The following is a 24,190-nucleotide window of genomic DNA, read 5'->3' as shown; positions in this document are numbered from 1 at the left end:
TCACCCAATAAACACAAAGGCTCTTCTTAGAGCCACCCAAGATCCTAACATATAACCTAGATTTATATTACAAAAATATTACATATTTTCAGCTTTGACTCGCTCACCCAGCACGTTTTGGAGTTGCGCACTCACCGTGTTCACACCAGGGGGCCACGCTGGGAGTCGTGCTTCCAGCATGTTCACACCAGGGGGCTGAGCTGAGCATTGCGCTCGGGTCGCGACTCCAAATGTTTCTGTAAAGAAAACTGCCTCCTCCCACTAATTTCGATTAGCCCTGGAGGCCCCATCCCCAGAGGCCATGGCACTTAGATGGGGTTTGTGGGGGGAGCCCCAATGCCCCCACGGTCCCTGCCAGCTCCCCGCATCCTCTGGGAGCCGGCATTGATTTTCCACATGCAGCTGACATGCAGCTCCCCAGGTGGAAAAGCAATTCTTCTTTGGATTTCCAAAATCCAAAGCAGAGTTTGCTACAGTAGTGTCAGAGACATGCTCCCGCCCTACCGTAGCAACCAGCAGTGTTCCTGGGTTGGGCACCCTGGGACACTGCAGGAGCCGGCCCTGTGGGGTGGCAGTCCCCAGGGCCATCACAGGCTCCAGGCCCGCAACCCCCCTCACACATTTCAAAAGCCCCAGGGAGGTGGTGGTCCCTGGTGCTTGGGGGGGCTTGGATGCCCCCACATAAAAAAAAATCAGAGCCCCAGGGGTTGGTGGTCCCCGGGACAGTGTGGGGGGGATTGTGGCCCCAAATATTTTTTTCTGCCACCTGGACCTGGCTCACCCGGGAGTTTTTTATTAAAACAAAGCGCGAGAACCTGAACTTCGTTTTTTTATTTTTTTGCGCCTGGATCCGCGCACCCTGCGCGCATATCAGCATTTTTAAAATAAAGCTTTTTTTGGCCCTAAGCAGGCCTAGAGGGTAAGGGCGTTACAACCATGCCCCCTTTTATTATTTTGCGCCTTTATTTTACTGTTTTCTTTTGTCTCGGTTCTACTGAGACACAAGATGGCTGCCAATAGTTCCTGGTTTGGAGTGTTGACAGCCAATAAAAATGCACCTCATGATTGTCAGGGTGCGTGGATCCTAAACTGCAGGTTGCCCGGATCCTGCAGGCCTCTATATATCGATATTTTTTTATTTCGATTTTGGAGCAACTACTGAATGGATTTACACCATTTAACAAAATGGGCTCTTTCTGAAACAAGGGTTACCTTTTTGCCAAATTTGGTTTAATTCCATTCAGCAGTTCGGGCTGTAGCCGTGTCTATAGTTTCCTATGGAAAATAACATGGAGAAAACATGTTTTGGAACCCCCCATTTTTCTCGCCCCCTGCTTGCCAAATCACCCAGAAACTTTTAAGATAGGAGCGGACCGGAGCACCCCAGTTTCAGAGTTTTGAAAATTTTGCGAAGATTCGTAAACTGGCGCCAAAGTTATTGTGATAGAATGTTGCAATTTTCCTATGGTAACTAGGTCCTAACTATAACTACATACTGGCGACCACCAGCAGGTAATATATATATATATATATTCACTGAAAAAACCATAGGTTATAGACCATATATAGTTAGGGATTAGCATTTACAAAACCTTATTTTACTCACACAAAACCATTGAAATTTCATATATAGTTAGTTGCACTAACTATATATCGCGCACCCGCAATCCACTGCTGATCATGTCACATATTACATCATTCATGACATGATCAGTGACATCACTGATGACATCACTGATGACATCACTGATGACATCTCAAATGACATCACTGATGACATCACTGTTGACATCTCATTTGTCATTACTGATCACATCTCTGATGACATCATTCATGTGATAATACGGTGAACCTCTTCAGACTCTAATATAATCTTAGATACACTCAGAGTAAATAGACGCTCACAGACTGTCACTCATCCATGGAGTTACTCACACACCTAGTCAGTCATGCAAAGAATCAATCACACTTCCATTTCCTCAACTATACAGTTATACACACCTTACTTATTCAAACATATACTAACACATATTTACTCTGTTATACAATCCCTGATACAAGTTCACAATGATCCATACAGCCACTCACACATTCACTGGCTCTTATGCACAGTTATTTATATATGTCAACTCTCACATGTACTGTGTTTTACATATGTACTTACTTTGACATGTAGCACTGAGATATCCATTCACTCAACCATCAATACAGCTGTTTCCAGATGCAGTTTTTAACCCATACATCTAGTGAATCAACTGCTCACACATCTATGCACATAGTCACACACCTCTTAGCCACCCACACACACACTCACTCTCTCATACAAATACTTGGGCAACCTAACATTAACCCATATACTTAATCATTATGCTACTGATCAACACATGCAGCAGTTTACAGAGAAACAGACATAATGATGCACAAATTAAGACAGTTTAGTCACTAACCCATGCACTCAGTGAGACACATTTAATCACTCACTCATACAGTTAGTCATGCACCTACTAAATCCTTCATCCAGACACTTATACATCCACTCATTCTTCAATATGTAAGACATATTTTGACTTTTCAGAAACATACAGTCACTGGATGTTGTCATCAGTGATGTCATCAGTGATGTCATTTGAGATGTCATTAGTGATGTCATCAGTGATGTCATCAGTGATGTCACCGATCATGTCATGAATGATGTAATATGTGACATGATCAGCAGTGGATTGCGGGTGCGCGATATATAGTTAGTGCAACTAACTATATATGAAATTTCAATGGTTTTGTGTGAGTAAAATAAGGTTTTGTAAATGCACAGGGGGGTGTTCTGAAGTTTCAAGAGTCCTGAAGAAAATGAAACTTCTTATCATTGATGAAGTAAGCATGGTCTCAAATCTAATGCTTGTTTTTGTGCATTTGAGAATGCAAGAAATTCTTAGAACAGAGTATGATATGTTATTTGGAGGAAAACACATTATTGTTTTTGGAGATCTATTGCAGTTGACTCCAGTAAAAGGACAACCAGTGTTTAAAATGCTCACGCATGAAGATACCAGGAAATCCCTTGGAAGCATTGGAAATGTTAATATATGGCTAAATTTCAAATATGCAGAACTGTTTCAAAATATGCGACAGGCAAAGAATGAGGATTATAAAAAAATTCTACAATATGTAAGAATCGGAAAAGTAAGCGAGCATGTGAAAGAAGCTTCACATGCACGATTAATTTCAAATTTGTATCCAAATGAAAACATTCTTCCAGAGAATATTTTTAAGAAAATTACTGCGAACAAATCTTGAATATGTTTGATGCCAACTCTGCAAGAATGTTCCATCTTCAACAACAAAATGTTAGAGTTAGAAAATGAAGAGATTGTAAAACTAGAAGCAATAGATAAAATTGAGCATATGGCAGCAACAATTATTTTGTCAGAAAATTTGAAAACAAACTTGGATTCATTAGACAAGAGTATCTCTAAAACAGCTGGTTTTGAAAAGACTCTGAATGTGTGTTTTAATTGTCGTATCATTTTGAGAAGGAATTTAAATGTTGAAAGAGGTCTGGTAAATGGAGCAATGGGTCATGTTGTTGATTTTATGAATTATAGAAATAGAGATCTAATTGAATTTTTAAAAATTAAATTTGATGGCATTGAGCAAGTTCAACAAATCAGTCGTTGTTCTGCTAGGTTTTTGCTTGTAAAAGACTTATATGTTCACCGAAAACAGTTTCCTGTTTGTTTGGCATATGCAGTGACAATTCATAAATCTCAAGGTTTAAGTGTAGATAGTGCTTCGGTGAACATTGGAAGTTCTGTGTTTAAAGAGGGTATGGCATATGTGGCATTATCACGAGTCAGAACTTTATCTGGATTGTATTTGATTAAGTGTGATGACACAAAGATTTGTGCAGATCTAGATTGTGTTAAAGAATACAATAGATTAAGAAGAGAGTATGCTCCACATTTGCCACAATATCCTCTGATTGAAAAACGTGTGGTTGGCCGAAAAAGAAGAAATGAGAGTAATTGTAGTGAGGTAGTAGCAAAAAGACAAAAAGTAGATGAAAATATAATTGTAAGCAGAAAGAAAAAGGGTTCTGTTCAAGATGTGGTTGGATTTCAATTTGAAAACAGTTCTGGTGTCAACTGCTATGCTAATGTAGTGGTTAATGTTGTTTTTTTTCTTAAAACTTTACAAGAACAGATTGTTGAAAATCGGGATCAAAGATTGTGCGGTTTATTGAATTCTGTGTTTGAGAAATGTAGCAGTGATAGAGCAAAAATAGAAAGTGTAACAGAAATTCGAAATATTTTAGATATGTGTTCTGGTCAAGAAAAATTTTCACAGAAAATTCAGCAGGATTGTCAGGTGTTTTGGAAGATGAAGGTGTAGATGTAGAAAATCTTTTTAGCCTTTCTTATCAATGGCAGCATGACTGCGAGAATTGTAGTTTATCAAGTACTACTAGAATAGACACTGAAAGATTTATATATTTAACTTTACCAGACTGCAAATCAGTGCCATTTAATAATCTAGTTAAAGCAGCTGATCATAATATGGTGTGTACCCAATGTAAGTGTCCAATGCTGTCCACATTATTTATACAAAGTTATGGTCAGTATGTGATTTTAGTTTTCCAACGATGTAGACCTGATGGAACTAAATTTACAACTTGTATCAAAAATGTTGTAGCTTCTCAGTTATCAATTGCAGGAAGATCTTTTACAACTGTAGCTATTATTTATCACGATGGTCCTTCAACAACATCCGGACATTATACATGCTACTTAAAATGTCAAAAAGGTTGGAGTTACTGCAATGATTCTCATTTGACTTATAAACAACTTTTGCCTTTTGACTTAAAAAATTCTTACCTAGTGTTTTTAAAACAAACATTTTAGCAAAGGTAATTGGTCTATGAAGATGGGTGCAGTTAATAAAGGTTAGTTGCTTAGTTAGTCTTATGTTTAAAATATTTATGTCAAATAGGTACTGTAAGTGGATCTCATAGTAAGTGATATCAGTATTATAGGAAATGTTCAACATGAGTGATCAAAAAAGGGATATGAATTTTAAAACATTGTGAAAATGTTATATGTGCTTTTCTTTGAAAACTTCGTGTAAACGGTAATTTCAGAGTTTAATTAGAGAAATTTCAAAATATACTCATATATCTGACACTATTTTGCCGTAAGGATAGTTGAAGGTATGAGCAATAAGTTTTTAGTTAACACAAGGAGGAAAATGAAAACGTTGACAAATATTTCAGATGTTCCTAGAGCTTTTTTTATAGAAAGTCGATGAAATGGAAGTTTAAGAGAACAGCAGAAAAATTTTCGTATGAAAAGGACCTTCATTATCTACTATTTGGCCTCATGGAAAAGTAAGTGAATCAAAGATTAGTGTACATATATCATTTGTAACTTTATATGGGTTTTTTAAAACACAATCTTTTAGATTGTGTTTTTTTTCCCGCTGTTATATGATGAAGAGTTTGAACTCACTGTTTTTAGTGAAATTCAATATATTCTGAGAACAGCAAAAATAAACTATTTAACATGTTCTATAAATATTTCTGTAGTTTGCATTGTGTAATTTTTATTGTATTCCCATTGTTTCACACTAATTTTCCATTTTTCCACCCACTTTTAGCTCTCTTTACTCACTTACACTGCCTTTTTTCACTTTGTTTCATCGCTGTTTCTTTACTCCACTTCTTTCACAACCCCTCAATCCAATTTCAACTGTCTGCATTTCCTCTGTCCCTTGCACCACTTTTCAGCTTTCTCACATTCTCTCAGTACCACTGCTTTAGTTCTCTTCCCCTCTCTATCCTTGTTTTGCTCCTTTACTCTTTTTCCTTTCTTCACTCATTGTACTGCACTTCATTCAGTCCTTCCCTTAGTCTTTCTGTGTAGTTACTTTCTCACTCCTTTTTCCACTATCATTCTATATTAACCTCATTCCCTTCATCCCTTCACTCTGTGACTCCCCTTTAGTCACTCTCATTCATCTTCTATTCCTCTTTCTTGTAAATAGATCCTCAATTAGACTCCTTTCCCTTTCACTCATTCTCCTTTTACTTACTTCTCTTTCCTGATTTTGTTTTGGTATCTTACTTACCTTCAGTAATTTGCTCTCCTTCTATTTCTTTTTCCCTTTTTTTGTCCTTGTACATTACTTTATTTTCGTTATTGTATCCTTCACTCTTGCTTTATTTCTTAGTACATTTTTTTTAGATTTTTAACCTCTTGACCCATTCCTTCTAATTTAAAATATATATTTTACTAATTATAACTTTTTTTCTTTTGTCTTTCACAGATTTAAAGTGTAGTTTAAACATAAAAGTACGTTTACATTAATGAAATGGTAAGTGTGACTATTTCTCATCACCTTTTGTTTTAACCTCACTACTTTTCCCTCACCCTACCTCACCCTTGTTTCCTTAGTCTGCTTCCTTCAGTTACTCTTTTCCTTACTTTCCTACCACATTCAAATTCTTTTAGTGCCACTGCTCACCCACACTCACTAACTTCCCTTTTTTTCTGGTTCACTTGGTGCCTTTCTGTCACTCCTTCCTTTACTCTCTCTGTTCTTTTTCTCTGTCACTCCCCATGTCTTACACTTTTTTCCACCCTCTTTCACCCCTCTTTACTTTCACTCATTGCTCTTTTCTTTCCCTCCATCACCGCTGTTCTTTTTCTCTAGTTCCGTCACTACCTGTCATTGTCCATCCTTTACTTTCCTTCCTTTTACTTTCGTCACCCATTCACATTCTCCCAGAACCTCTGCTTTAGTCTTCTTCCTCTTTCTTCTCTTCTTTTGCTCCCTTATTCATTTTCCTTTTCTCAGTTATTTCCTCTTACACCTTTTCTCTGTCTTACTACCTATTACACAGTCCCAGTGTGTTCCTACCTCTAGCTTTCTTTCTCTTTACACCACTCTCTCTGTCCCTCTCCTTATGCTCACTCCTTCATTATTTTTTTTTATTTTTTTTGGGGTGCGCTAACGGAACGTGACCTGGTACGCGCCCAAAAATATGCGCTTACCGGTGCGCACACCGGTACGCGTAACGGGTGCGCTCAAAGGCAAAAAAAAAAAAAAAACTTGAACAATATATATTAAAAAAATAGTATTACATAAATATACAAAATAGGATTCATTTTAGAAAATGTTACATTTCATAGCTATAGAAATTTGCTATTAACAAACCTATGAAATTCACTGAAAAAAACATAGGTTTCACACTAGTTATAGTTAGGAATTAGCATTTAAAAAACCTATGAAATTCACTGAAAAAACCATAGGTTTCACACCAGTTATAGTTAGGAATTAGCATTTAAAAAACCTATTAAATTCACTGAAAAAATCATAGGTTTCACACCAGTTATAGTTAGCTGGAAATTTTACTGACATAAAACCAATGAAATTCCACGTTATAGTTAGTTGGACTCACTATAACTTGCGTGTGTAATGCACTGCTGATGACATCACATATTACACCACTCATGACATGGTCAGTGACATCACTCATGACACCACTGATGACACCATCCTTGTGACAGAGTGACAGACCTCCTTTCACTGTAAAGTAACCCTTGAAACATATAATCAAGAATAGAAACTAACATTTTCAAAAAAGTGGATATACCCATACCAGTTACAACAACCAATTCAGTAATTCCACCATCTATATACACATCCACTCATTCAACAACAGTTCTATATAGTCACTCATACATATACTCACTCATCATATGTAGTGATACACCTATACATCCTGTTACACACCGACAGTCATCAAAAAGTTACTCACACACATATTCACACATGCAAATAAACTAATAAACATCCATTTATTAACATATAAAGATATACACACACTACCACCTTACTTCTAAGGAAACTTACACATACTTACTCTCTTAAACAATCACTTATAAAAACACATACTTATTTAAACAGGAACTGTTTCAATCTCTCACTCTCACATATACTGACTTAAATATATCAATACTCACATATACTAGATTAAAACATATGTAGTTACTGATAAAGACACTACTGAGACAGTCATTCACTCACTAACACACACATATACACACTCATCTACCCATACAGTCCTGCACATATGCTGTCTTCAAAAAACATATAAACAGTGAGTCAGTCATTGATGCGTCTATATGCTAAGTAACACCCCCACCAAACCATACAGACACTCATACTGATACTAAAAAAACATCTAATAACCCATATACACACACATATAGCTACTCACCAACCCATGCAGCCACTTATACACAAAGTGAAACACTGATACAAACATTTAAATATTTAAACATTACTCGCTAATATATGTATTCACTATGATACACTTAATAAGCCAGTTAACCAATCATTTTTTTAAAAACATTAATTAAGACAATAATTTAAACATTTATTCTTCCATCGACCTTTACATATACATAAATAAAACAATTTATTTTTCAGAAAGACACACATTCACTGGATGGTGTCATCAGTGATGTCATGAGTGATGTCACTGACCATGTCATGAGTGATGTAATATGTGATGTCATCAGCAGTGCATTACACACGCAAGTTATAGTGAGTCCAACTAACTATAACGTGGAATTTCATTGGTTTTATGTCAGTAAAATTTCCAGCTAACTATAACTGGTGTGAAACCTATGTTTTTTTCCGAGAATATATATATATATATATCTAAAAATATATATATATATATATATATATATATATATATATATATATATATATATGTATATATATATATATATATATATATATTACCTACTGGCGATAGCCAGTAGGTATATATAGTTAGGATTTTTTTCCTATGGGATTTTTGAAAATTCTATGTCGAATAACTTTGGCGTTTGAGGACAGAATTGGCTGAAATTTTCAGGAAAATGGAACATTTTGTTTCTGAGCAGCCCCTGAAAATTTGGGGGGGTTTCGTCAAGGGGGGGCCGAGAAAAAAGGGGGGTCCCAAAACGTGTTTTTCCCATGCAATTTTCCATAGGGCGGTTGGCCTCACTTTTAGCCTGAACGGCTGAATGGATTTACACCAAACTTGGCAAAATTGTAGGGACTGGTAGCCCGATGTGCCTTTGCTATGTCTCAAGATATAGGCTCCAGTGGTTTTTACAAAAATTAACTTTGAAAAATATATATTGGGCTACATTGGGCTATATATATGTTGGAGCCCAAATGTAGCCCAATGTAGCCCAATGTAGCCCAAAGATGGCCACCAGAGACAAAAAAAACAAATGCAGCCCAAATATCAGCCAGATGTAGCCCAACTATAGCCCAATGACAGAATGTCCCAGAGTGTTCTAAAGAACAACTAGAGTGCTAACAGTCCTACTTATTACAAAGGTATGGCACACCTGAAGCCATCTTGATTGGAATAAAGTGGTAACTCTTAAAACATTTAATTTAAAAAGGAACAAAATGAGGGGGTTCATTTTGCCATAGAAAATATGATTAGCGAATATATGACGAAATCCCGCATACCATCAGTCCGCAAAAAAAATCCCGCTTGTACTATTAGGCCGCAAATTAAAATAACGAAAACTTTTAGAACGAATATGCCTTTAGCATACACTAAACAACTAAACTACCCTAAACCCTAAAACACTACCCCCAGCATGACCCTACACTACACAAACAGTACAACACTACCCTAAACCCTAAAACACTACCCCCAGCATGACCCTACACTACGCAAACACTACAACACTACCCAAAACCCTAAAACACTACACCCCAGCATGACCCTACACTACGCAAACACTACAACACTACCCTAAACCCTAAAACACTACCCCCAGCATGACCCTACACTACGCAAACACTACAACACAACCCTAAACCCTAAAACACTACCCCCAGCATGACCCTACACTACGCAAACACTACAACACAACCCTAAACCCTAAAACACTACCCCCAGCATGACCCTACACTACGCAAACACTACAACACTACGCTAAACCCTAAAACACTACCCCCAGCATGACCCTACACTACGCAAACACTACACCACTACCCAAAACCCTAAAACACTACACCCCAGCATGACCCTACACTACGCAAACACTACAACACTACCCTAAACCCTAAAACACTACCCCCAGCATGACCCTACACTACGCAAACACTACAACACTACCCGAAACCCTAAAACACTACACCCCAGCATGACCCTACACTACGCAAACACTGCAACACTACCCGAAACCCTAAAACACTACCCCCAGCATGACCCTACACTACGCAAACACTACAACACTACCCTAAACCCTAAAACACTACCCCCAGCATGACCCTACACTACGCATACACTACAACACTACCCTAAACCCTAAAACACTACCCCCAGCATGACCCTACACTACGCAAACACTACAACACTACCCAAAACCCTAAAACACTACCCCCAGCATGACCCTACACTACGCAAACACTACAACACTACCCTAAACCCTAAAACACTACCCCCAGCATGACCCTACACTACGCAAACACTACAACACTACCCCAAACCCTAAAACACTACCCCCAGCATGACCCAACACTACGCAAACACTACCCACAACCCTAAAACACTACCCCCCAGCATGACCCTACACTACGCAAACACTACAACACTACCCAAAACCCTAAAACACTACCCCCAGCATGACCCTACACTACGCAAACACTACAACACTACCCAAAAGCCTAAAACACTACCCCCAGCATGACCCTTCACTACGCAAACACTACAACACTACCCAAAACCCTAAAACACTACACCCCAGCATGACCCTACACTACGCAAACACTACAACACTACCCAAAACCCTAAAACACTACACCCCAGCATGACCCTACACTACGCAAACACTACAACACTACCCAAAACCCTAAAACACTACCCCCAGCATGACCCTACACTACGCAAACACTACAACACTACCCAAAACCCTAAAACACTACCCCCAGCATGACCCTACACTACACAAACACTACAACACTACCCTAAACCCTAAAATACTACACCCCAGCATGACCCTACACTACGCAAACACTACAACACTACCCTAAACCCTAAAACACTAGCCCCAGCATGACCCTACACTAAACAACCACCACAACTCTACACTACACTAACACAACACTACACTACACAACACTACACTACACTACACAATCACTAACCCACGAAAAAATTAACACAAACCCACTTACCTCTCTCGTCATCGTGGATTTCACAACGCAAATGCATTTACCATACATGCCTTTAAAACGTAATTCTTTGTAAAGGCATGCGCGATAAATGCACATGCGTTTTGAAAAAATGCGGGATAATGGTATGCGAGGTCAATGACCTTGCGGGATAATGGTATCCGGACTGAAAGTCTGTGGGATAAAAAATGCGGGAAAATGGCTGCACACCATGATTAGCAGCAGACTTCCCTGGTGAGCACTAGCTTTACTACAGTGATCTAATGAGCAACTAGAGTGCTAACATTCAGAATTTATGGCAAATGTGTGAAACATCTGAATGCCTTCTTGATAGAACCAAAGAAAACAAGCATTGAAAATGCAATAGATCTCGCCCTCGTTTAAGTTAAAGCCATTCTGTTTGTAATGAGGTGGCTTTTTAGCTTTGCTTTTATTAGTGTTTTTAAAACTTTCATGTAAATAACATGCATATGTATGCATATATGTATATGTATGCATGCATTTATATTTATATAGATATGCAGATTATATATGTTTATATATGTATATTACCTACTGGCGATAGCCAGTGGGTATATATAGTTAGGATTTTTTCTCTATGGGATTTCTGAAAATTCTATGTCTAATAACTTTGGCGTTTGTGGACGGAATTGGCTGAAATTTTCAGGAAAATGGCACATTTCGTTTCTGAGCAGCCCCTGAAAATATGGGGGGGTTTCGTCAAGGGGGGGGCCGAGAAACAAGGGAGTCCCAAAACACGTTTTTCCCATTCATTTTTCCATAGGGCGGTTGGACTCACTTTTAGCTCGAACGGCTGAATAGATTTACATGAAACTTGGCAACATTGTAGATATGGTTTGCCCGACGTGCCTTTGCTATGTCTCAATATATGTGCTCCAGTGGATTTTGAGAAATTAACGTTTAAAAAAAATATATATATCTGTGACAGCGCTCCGGTTAGCGCCCCGGTTTGCGTACCTGACGCGTAACGGAACTTCGCAAAGCGAAGCTGATTGGCTCTCCGGTGTCTGTCAACATTCTAAACAGTCCGGAGCGGCCGCCATCTTGTCTCTCGGTACGATCGAGAGACAAGATGTGGTGAAAAACAAAGGGGGAAATGAAGGAAAGGGGGCAAGGTAGACCACTCCTGACCCCCTAGGATTGATGAGGGGGATATAAAAGTGCCCCGCGGGGCAAAAAAATAATTTTTTTGCGATTTTACGCCCTAGAGGCGCGTCCCGGTACGCGAACCGGGCAGCTCACCGGGCAGCTAACCGGGCAGCTAACCGGCAGCGTAGCTGTCAACATTGTAAACAGTCCGGAGCGGCCGCCATCTTGTCTCTCGGTAGGTTCCAGAGACAAGATGTGGTGAAAAAAGAAGGGGGAAATGAAGGAAAGGGGGCAAGGTAAACCCCTCCTGACCCCCTAGGATTGATGAGGGGGATATTAAAGTCCCCCGCGATTTTTCGCGGTAGAGGCGCTTCCCGGTACGCGAACCGGGCAGCTAACCGGCAGCGTAACGGGAGTCCGCCATCTTGTGTTTTTGGAGCGTCCGGTTCGCGTACCGGGTAGCGTCCCGGTAAGCGTAACAAGGGGAAAACCAAGAGAAACAGTAAAAAAAAAATTAAGGGAATAGATTTCCAGCAAACTTGACAAAATTGTAGGGACTGTTTGTTTGATGTGCCTTTGCAAGGCCTCAAGATATGTGCACGTGTGGATTTTGTCTAATTAAGGTTAAAAAAAATATATATATCTGTAAGCGTGCTCCGGCACGCTTACGTTACGGGTTTTGTTTGCGCTGCAGAGCCGATACGTCACGGTTATGCGACGCGTCATGAGGCGTCTCACGTGGCTACGTGATACGTCACGTAATAAAGAATATATTTTACAGCTATAGATATTAGCTTTTAAAAAACCAATGAAATTCACTGAAAAAACCATAGGTTATAGACCATATATAGTTAGGAATTTGCATTTACAAAACCTTGAAAATTCACTGAAAAAACCATAGGTTAGAGACCATATATAGTTAGCTGGACATTTTATTGACATAAAACCAATGAAATTCCATATATAGTTAGTTGCACTAACTATATATCACGCACCCGCAATCCACTGCTGATGATGTCACATATTACATCATTCATGACATGGTCAGTGACATCACTGATGACATCTCAAATGACATCACTGATGACATCACTGATGACATCTCAAATGACATCACTGATGACATCATGACACACCAATACCAGTTACTACATACGCACTCACTGATTCCTACGTCTACACACACATTCACTCATTCACCCATACAATCACTCATACATACAGTCACTCATTATTACAACACTATCATATGCACTCATACACCTATGCAGACACTCACACACTGCCACACATCCATGGAGTTACTCACACATCTAGTCAGTCCTGTAAAGAATCAATCACACTTCCATTTCCTCATCTATACAGTTAAACACAGAACACCATACTTCAGTGACATCACTGATGACATCACTGATGACATCTCAAATGACATCACTGATGACATCTCAAATGACATCACTGATGACATCATGACACACCAATACCAGTTACTACATACGCACTCACTGATTCCTACGTCTACACACACATTCACTCATTCACCCATACAATCACTCATACATACAGTCACTCATTATTACAAGACTATCATATGAACTCATACACCTAGTCAGTCCTGTGAAGAATCAATCACACTTCGATTTCCTCATCTATACAGTTAAACACAGAACACCATACTTTTCACACATATACTAACACATACTTACTCTCTTATACAATCACTGATACAAGTACACATTGATATGCACAGAGTCACACACCTCCCAGCCAGCCACACACACACTCAGTCTTCCATACATCCACTCATTCTTCAATATGTAAAACATATTTAAACTTTACAAAAACACACAGACACTAGATGATGTCATCAGTGATGTCATTTGAGATGTCATCAGTGATGTCATCAGTGATGTCATTTGAGATGTCATCAGTGATGTCATCAGTGATGTCACTGACCATGTCATGAATGATGTAATATGTGACATCATCAGCAGTGGATTGCGGGTGCGTGATATATAGTTAGTGCAACTAACTATATATGGAATTTCATTGGTTTTATGTCAATAAAATGTCCAGCTAACTATATATGGTCTCTAACCTATGGTTTTTTCAGTGAATTTTCAAGGTTTTGTAAATGCAAATTCCTAACTATATATGGTCTATAACCTATGGTTTTTTCAGTGAATATATATATATATATATATATATATTCAATGAAAAAACCATAGGTTATAGACCATATATAGTTAGGAATTCGCATTTACAAAACCTTATTTTACTCGCATAAAACCATTGAAATTCCATATATAGTTAGTTGCGCTAACTATATATCGCGCACCCGCAATCCACTGCTGATGATGTCACATATTACATCATTCATGACATGGTCAGTGACATCACTGATGACATCACTGATGACATCTCAAATGACATCACTGATGACATCTCAAATGACATCACTGATGACATCACTGATGACATCTCAAATGACATCACTGATGAAATCACTGATAACATCTCATTTGACATTACTGATCACATCACTGATGATATCATTCATGTGATAATACGATGAACCTCTTCAGACTCTAATATAACCTTAGATACAATCAGTGTAAACAGACACTCACAGACTGTCACTCATCCATGGAGTTACTCACACACCTAGTCAGTCATGCAAAGAATCAATCACACCTCCATTTCCTCAACTATACAGTTATACAAACTTTACTTATTCAAACATATACTAACACATATTTACTCTCTTATACAATCCCTGATACAAGTTCACAATGATCCATACAGCCACTCACACATTCACTGGCTCTTATGCACAGTTATTTATATATGTCAACTCTCACATGTACTGTGTTTTACATATGTACTTACTTTGACATGTAGCACTGAGATATCCATTCACTCACCAATACACTCATGCACACAGTCAACCGCCCATACAGCTGTTACCACATGCACTTTTGAAACCATACCTCTAGTGAATCAACTGCTCACACATCTATGCACAGAGTCATACACCTCCCAGCCACCCACACACACACTCAGTCTCCCATACAAATACTAAGGTAACCAATCAATAACCCATATAGTTACTCATATAGCTACTTATCAACACATGCAACAGTTTACAGAACAACAGACATAATGATGCACAAATTAAGACAGTTTAGTCACTAACCCATGCACTCAGTGAGACACATTTAATCACTCACTCATACAGTCAGTCATGCACCTACTAAATCCTTCATCCAGACACTTATACATCCACTCATTCTTCAATATGTAAGACATATTTTAACTTCACAGAAACATACAGTCACTGGATGTTGTCATCAGTGATGTCATTTGAGATGTCATCAGTGATGTCATCAGTGATGTCACTGACCATGTCATGAATGATGTAATATGTGACATCATCAGCAGTGGATTGCGGGTGCGCGATATATAGTTAGCGCAACTAACTATATATGGAATTTCAATGGTTTTATGCGAGTAAAATAAGGTTTTGTAAATGCGAATTCCTAACTATATATGGTCTATAACCTATGGTTTTTTCATTGAATTTCAATGGTTTTTTAAATGCAAATTTCTAACTATATATGGTCTATAACCTATGGTTTTTTCAGTGAATTTCATTGGTTTTTTAAAAGCTAACATCTGTAGCTGTAAAATGTATTATTCTTTAAATCCCAAAATATATTTAGATGTTTATTGATAATTTTTTTTTTAATATTTTTTTTCTTCGCTTCTAGTTCGCGAACCGGGAAGCTTTCCGTTAGCTCATCTTGATGCCGCGATCTAGTCCGCGAACCGGTCAACGTTACGTTAGCGGAACAGTGACGCGCCGCGGAAGCGCGACGTATCACGTTATCGCGTAATGCGTCTAATGACGCGCCGCGTTAGCGCTCCCGGAAGTGCTCCGGACCGCGAACCGGAAGCGATCTGGGACGCGGCGCGCGCCGCGTAACGTAAGCGGAACAGGTCATGTGACTTGTTTATCAAACTTCTCATTGGTTCATTTCACTTTTGGTTTCCAAATGATGTATGACTAGGTCATGTGACCTAAAAATAACACTTTTCATTGGCTCAGAACTTTTGTTTTCCCCAAATCAAGTAAACCCCTCCTTATTTCCTCACTCTGACTTTCATCTTGGTGAGAGAAAGACCATTTATCTGAAGATCCACAATGGCTTCCATTGTTGCTGCAGCTGGTGCACCCCCACCACCACCTCCACCTCCCCATAAGAAGAGAGGACCACCCAGTCAAATTATGACTAACAGAGAGGAGGAAGATGAGGAAGAAGAAGAAGAGGAGAGAGAGGGACAACAATTTGTTGATGAGTTGCCCCGGGTTTCTAAACGAAAAACCAGTTTCATCTGGCAGTTTTTCACCATCCCTCCTGGAACCAAGAAAGTGAATGCAAAATATGCCACCTGCCTCATCTGTGACCACAGATTGTCGAGAGGCACAGAAAAGAAGTACAGTATGGGGAACTATACAATGCACCGTCACATGAGCAGGTGGCATCCCTTGAACTACAGCCGGGCTGAGTTGAGGGATCTTGAAGACAATCCGACGGCAACTCCTGTGGCAAGATCTACATCCACATTGTCTTTGACGGGAAGAGAGGCACAAGAGACTGTGCCAAACATCCAACGTAACTTCCAGCACATGAAGGTGTCTTGTATTTACTGTGGTGCTATGCTGTCATATGGCAACATGAGTGTCAACCTCATGAACATTGCATATGAAAATCATAAGTGCCCTAATGCACCCAAAAAGTAATTTTCTTTTTTTTTGCTCCAGTTGAGCCGTTTTGAAAGCCTGTTTTTTGTTGTCTCCCCTCCTTAAAAAACACAAAAAAAACATAAAACAGTTCTAAAAATACAAAAAAATCAAAAAATGTTCAAAAAATTACAAAAAAAACATAAAACAACAAAAACAAAAAAAAACAGTTCTTTTCAGAACTACCTCCCCTTTCAAACAAAATTGCTAGAATGTTTATCACTCTGGCAAGCTCTATTTCTTTTGGTTCGCTTCAAGTTCGCTGACCGGTTCGCGAACTTTAAGCGAACTAAAAAAAATATTTTTTTAAAAAAAAAGAAGAGTTAGTATAAGGGAAGTAAACAGAGAATAATGTAAAAAGAAAGACAGCTAGAGAGAGTAAATGAGAGATACTGTCAATGACATCATCAGCAGTGCATTGCGGGTAAAAAGAGTGGAAAACATTTACCTTATAATTCTTGTTACCTTTTTTAAATATTTTTTCATACTTTCAATCTGTAAAACAAAGAACAAACATTTCAAAAAATATTAAAACATGTATTTAAAAATTAGAAAAGACAAGGGAAAAGGTTCAAAAACAAACAGTTTTTCAACAACTTTGACATTTACAGAAGTCTCTGCTTCTCTACGTTCCCTACACAATCCTAAAGATATATATTCGAAAGAAACTGTATCTTGATATTGCTGAACTGAGGCCTATTTTGAAACATGATGTTTTTCTTGCACTGCTAATGTCTCACAATAGTGATGCAATAGCAGCGCAAAAAAGATGTAAAGTCATAATAAAATTGTGTCTAACATTGTAAATGATTGTTTTAGGATGCAAATAAGATGTGTGCTTTCAAGAGCTTTCTTTGAGGTGAGGCCTCTTTTTTTTATAAAAAAAAAACACTACCCAGAAGTACAGCACTCTAAGCATTAAAATTGATATTTACAGAACTCACCTTACCCATATGTACCACACATTTCTAAATGTATATCATAAGGACAAAAAGCATAACATTAATTATACATGTTAAATGGTTTATTTTTGCTGTTCTCAGAATGTATCAAATTTCACTTAAATCAGTGACTTGAAGGTATTCATCATGTAACAGCGGGGAAAAAAAAACACAATCAAAATGACTGTGTTTAAAAAACCCATACAACCTAAGAAATCTGATTTCAAAACTTCTTAAAATTAACTTACTTTCAATGACGTCGAAGGATCTCCTATAAACAGCATCCACTCTGTTGTGCTTTAAATATTTTCAGCCCGCCACTTTCTGAAAGAAAACCTCCATCGATACGTGAAATATGTTACATAGAAAAAAAACTTCTCTCATTATATCACATGTTTCCACTAGGCCAAATCATGTTGCCGCGATTCGCAAATCTTGTAATTCTTCCAATCAAATCCCGACATTTTCTATTTTCGCAACTTTCAAAAATAAAATATTTGAGATTATTTTCACAATCCTGGACTACTAATATCTTACTCTTCTTTGTCAGTCATGTTCTCCTTTTCCTATGACACTGATACTGCTTACTATGAAGCAGACTTACTTGCATTAGGTTTATATAGTTGAATTTTTAATCGAGACAGCATTGCAGACTTACATTCCCTCTACTTAAAATTTTGGTTTTAAAAACACCAGGTAAGAATTTTTAAGGTCAAACGGCAATTTTTTTTTGAACGTTACAACAGAATCATTACAGAATGACCAGCCGTTTCCAGACTTTAAGTAAGCTGTATAATGTCCTGATGTTGTTGATGGACCATCGTGATAGATAATTGCTACAGTAACAAAAGTCCTCCCTGATATTGACAGCTGAGAAGCCACAAAATTTTTTATTAAAGTTGACAATTTTGTTCCATCAGGCCTACATCGTTGCATCATTAAAATGACATACTGGCCATATCTACGTATAAATAATGTTGACATCATATCACATTTACATTGGCTACACTCCATGTTGTGATCCGCTGCATTTACTAGCTTATTAAAGGAGACTGATTTACTGTCTGGCAAAGTTAAATATATAAATCTTTCTGAGTCTACACTAGTAGTACTTGATACCATACAGTTCTCGCAGTCATGCTGCCATTGATAAGAAAGCCCAAACAGGTGATCTACATCTACACCCTCAACTTGCAATATATCAAGCATATACATTAAAAACTCCTGACAATCTTGCTGATTATTTTCAGAGAAGTCTGTTTGACCTGAACATTCATCTAACAGATAACGAACTTCAGACACACTTTCTACTTTTGTTCGATCACTGCTACATTTCTCGAAAACAGAATTCAACAAACAGCATAAAATTTGTTCAGAATTCAACAGAATCTGTTCTTTTAAACTCTCTAGTGAAAAGAGAACATTAACCACTACATTTGCATAGCAGTTGACACCAGAACTGTTTTCAAATTGAAAACCGACAACATCTTCAACAGAATCCACTTTCTTTCTGCTAACAATTTTCGGTTCATTGACTTTTAGTCTTTTTGCAACAACCTCCCTACTATTACTGCTATTTCTACGTTTGCGGCCTACCACACGTTTCTCAAACAAAGGATATTGAGGCAAATGTGGCGCATACTCTCTTCTTAACCTATTGTATTCCTTAACACAATCTAGATCCGCACAAATGTTTGTGACATCACAGTCAATCAAGTACAATCCCGATAAAGTTCTAACTCGTGACAATGCCACATATGCCATACCCTCCTTGAACACAGAACTGCCAATATTCACCAATGCACAGTCTACACTTAAACCTTGCGATTTATGGATTGTCACCGCATATGCCAAGCAAACAGGAAACTGTTTACGGCGAACATATAAATCTTTAACAAGCAAAAACCTAGCAGAACAACGACCAATTTGCTGTACTTCCTCAATGCCATCAAATTTAATTTTTAAAAATTCTATTCCATCTCTATTTCTGTATTTCTCAAAATCAACAACATTACCCATTGATCCATTTACCAGACCTCTTTCTACATGTAAATTCCTTCTCAAAATAATTCGGCAATTTAAACACACATTCAAAGTCTTTTCAAAACCCGCTGTTTTAGATATAGTCTTCTCTAATGAATCCAATTTTGATTTCAAATTGTCTGACAAAATAATTGTTGATCCCATATGCTCTAATTTGTCGATAGCTTCAAGTTTCACAATCTCTTGCTTTTCTAAATTCAACATTTTGTTGTTGAAGATGGCACATTCTGCAAGAGTTGGCATGAGACATATCCCGGATTTCTTCTCAGTAATTTTCTGAAAAATATTCTCAGGCACAATATCTTGTTTGGGATACAAATTTGACAGTAACCGTGCATTTAAAGCTTCTTTCCCATGCTCGGTCACTTTTCCAATTCTAATATCTTGTAGAATATTCTTGTAATCTTCATCCTTTGCCTGACGCATATTTTGATGCAGTTCTGCATAATTGAAGTTTAACCATATATTGACGTTGCCAATGCTCCCTAGGCACTTCCTGGTATCTTCATGCGTGAGTATTTTGAACACAGGTTGACCTTTTACTGGTGTCAGCTGTAGAAGATCTCCGAAAACAATAATGTGTTTCCCACCAAATAAGACATCATATTCAGTTTTAAGTACTTCTTGCATTCTCAAATGCACAAAGGCAAGCATGACATTGGAAACCATGCTTACTTCGTCAATGATAAGTAGTTTCATTTTCCTCAAAACTCTTGAAACTTCACAGCAAGCATCTCCAGATAACTTGTTGTATTGTAATTTGTTGTCATGCTCCACCGGCAGCATCAATAGACGATGCAAAGTAATACCTTTAATATTATGTGCTGCCAGTCCAGTAGGAGCGGTGACAACACAAGACAGCGATGACTCAGTCCTTTCCTGCAAATAACAAGAGATTGCTTTAATGAGGAAACTTTTTCCAGTTCCCGCTTCTCCACTCACGTACAGTCGGACAGGCTTCAACGACGTACACGAGCACTCTTTCTTCTCATGACTTAATCCGTGCTCAATTTCCTTGGTAACTTCATCATATATTTTCCTCTGCTCAACGTTGAGTTGTTTTTCCAAGTCTTGTAAGTTAACTGAATCCTCCTGAGCATGTGCCATGGCTCTTTCTACTTCATTCATAGCAGTGGCAGCTTCATTTTCGATAATAGGTCCTCCAAGTGGATCTTGACTCAATGAAACAGAACTCTGACTGTCCTGAGAACTGTCTCTGGCAATCTCGGCTGCAATCGTTGCTTCCTGCTCAATTTCCAAAGTTAGCATTTCTTGATATTTAGAAAAAGCAGGACATTCTATGGACTCCTTGGCTGCATTGAAAGAGTCTTCGTAACAGAGGAAATCTCCAAGCAGTTCCTCTTCTGCACGCCAAGGCTTGAAAAGTTGCAAAAGTGCTAAATAGAAAAACTCCTTTTTTTCTGGAGATTCGCCACTTAATTTTCGATGGTTTACTAATTGGCATTTTCTTTGCTTGACCAGGCATCCCTCACTTCCAATTACAGCATACACTCCTTTCTCAATATCTTCTTTGATGTTCCTCTTGAATATATAATTTTGGAGAACCTCATATAGACAAATATTCTCAAGGTGACTGCTTCGATTTGGATAATATGTATCCAACATGTTGGTCTTCAAAATGTCGGTACTGTTTGGTTCCTTTTCTGCCAAATACTCAATTTCCCGAACAGGTTTTAGAACTCGATTTCGCGTTGCAGCAAGACCAAGACTCGCCCAAACGAGACTCCTGGATTTGGCATAGAGACTTGCTGAAGACAATCGATCAGAACATTCGTAAGCTCCGATTTCTCGATGCGACAACATCTTCAGACTGAAACTGTACAACTTCTTGCTGAGGCTCTTTTCATGGGAAATGTCCTCCCACATATCCTTCAGTTCGGTCTTTTCTTTTTTGGTGATGTAAGATGTCACATACCGAGCCACAGCCATACAGTTGTCAGCCACAAACTGTATATCCATGTTGGCATTCCACATGGACAAAATCACTGGGTTGTAGTCATTGATGTACTTGGACTCTTCGTTCCTTTTCAAATTGTATGTATTCTTGGGTGATTTCCTCGTCACATTATGTCGCAGCGAAGACATCAAACTGTTCACTCTTCCTTTAGAAATCACCGGTCGTGGAAAGTTGAAACGACATTTGGTGTAGAACTTGTCCTTGTTTCTGAATTTACGACGACAGTACTTTCCACAACGATGGCTTTGGAAACGTAGAACTTGTTCTCTTAGACTTTTCTTCTCCGTTGCGTTTGGAACAGCACACGTAGAATACTGTTCGATGAAATTCATCACTAAGTCATCCGGATCTGTTCCAAATTTAGGTGCATCCTTGATCCACAGCAACATATGTATATGAGGGGCACCTCTTGCTTGGTACTCCTTTCTCCAGAAGAAATCCAACACCTCTCCAAGAGGTGGATTCTTTTTATTTGTGATGAAAGACATCATAGCTTCAAATCTATGATTGAAGTACCTGCATACATTCACAGGATCCAAAGAACACAGTTCTCCAGGTGTCTTGAATTCAATGTTTTCAATATTTCCATTTGCCTCTCGTAGAAATTCAAGTAAGTCATCCCAGCCATACTCGGCACAGCTCAGAGTGAGGAACCATGTCGGAGTTCCTAAGTTCCTCAGCATACATTTTAAGTCACCATGACGACGGTACCAGTACTCATTAGTACCACGCTGACACGCCATGAGATTAATTAAGTGAGAATCCAAAATACTGTCTTGGACATTGACTTTATGCATAAAGTCACTTGCCGAGATGTTTCGCATCTGTATACCACTTTTTAAGATGTGGTTCACTGCATATGACAGTCCAGACAGATCGCTTTCAAACAGGAGATGAAACAAATAGGGAATGCATTGCCGAAACCTAGGATCTTCTGCATACAATCGTAAAGTCCGGTATTCAGACGCAGGAATTTCACGAGGTCGCTCATCATATCTTCCTCCTTGACCTGTGGGAAATAGCTGTGGGAAACACCGAGCTTCCAAACTTTCCTCCCAAACACTAATGGGACTCCCTTTGGCTTGTTTCATTTGAAACAACTCAATAGCATTCCCCATCACTTCCTTGGAATGCAAAGGATGAACACTATAATGTTCATATATTTCTTCACTTTTAGAGGCCTCTACTTTCTCAATTTGGCCAGCACACAAATCGCTATCCTCTTCATCACTTACTTCCTCTTCTGCAACATATACATTCTTATAGTACTTATTATTTTTCTTCAAATACACTGTTGCCTTTTTGACTTTCCTAACATCCACTAAATCTTGCCATATTTTCTTATTCTTTGTCGGAACCCCATTAACCAAGATAACCAGAGGTTCCTCTTCCACTTTTTCTATTCCAATTGTGTTAATGTTTTTGTTCAAATCTAGAGGCAAATAAACAACTCTTCCCTTTAATCCTCTCTGTAAATCTGCTGGAGGCAATTTCCCTGTCTTTGGCTCCATTCTTACAATAGCCTGAAAGGGATGGATACTTTGAATCAAAATAGATTCATAAGTATTTAAATCCTTCAATTCAGAAGGAATCTCAACCAATTCCAGATTATTATGAACTGCCCTAGCAGGCATCTGGTTTTGGTTTAATTTATTACAACAATAAGTACACACACGTTGATCCGATCCCAAATCAAAATAATTTTCTACCATCAAGTATGTGGCTAAATCCTTCCATTCACTATTATTTTCCCTTTCACTTTTTGCATATAAATCCACTACCTTAGTCTGATTCTTATAATAAGTGCGTCGACAACATACACAAGTGAAATTAGGCCTCTCACTTGATTTCATCTGAAACGTGGCAATTTCCTTCTGAAAATTATCTGTACTGGAAACCTGTACATTATCTTCCACATTACCCTCTACTTCAGGGTCAATTTGAACATTCTCATCTTTACTACCAAAGTAACAAAACTCAATTTCTTCACAAAGATTCTTCACATCTATTTCAGAACCATGCAAAAGAGCAGCACATAACTGTTTAAGCATAATTGCTGGACTC

At 38.3% G+C, this 24,190-nt stretch overlaps 1 protein-coding gene across 1 annotated transcript in view; it reads left to right on the top strand.

Annotated features, from left to right (window-relative positions):
* The window catches only part of GIGYF2 (GRB10 interacting GYF protein 2), a 1,722,773-nt gene extending 1,716,442 nt beyond the window's left edge, over positions 1-6,331 (top strand). Inside the window, exon 27 of the mRNA XM_086942529.1 lies at positions 6,319-6,331. Coding sequence (XP_086798655.1) covers positions 6,319-6,331 — 13 coding nt within the window. The remainder of the gene's footprint in view (positions 1-6,318) is intronic.
* The last annotated feature ends 17,859 nt before the right edge of the window (positions 6,332-24,190 follow it).

This window comes from Lissotriton vulgaris, chromosome 11 (assembly GCF_964263255.1).
Source record: "Lissotriton vulgaris chromosome 11, aLisVul1.2, whole genome shotgun sequence".
In the NCBI taxonomy this organism is placed as follows: Eukaryota; Metazoa; Chordata; class Amphibia; order Caudata; family Salamandridae; genus Lissotriton; species Lissotriton vulgaris.
Note: the sequence above shows the minus strand (reverse complement) of the source record. Positions and strands in the feature narration are given on the sequence as shown.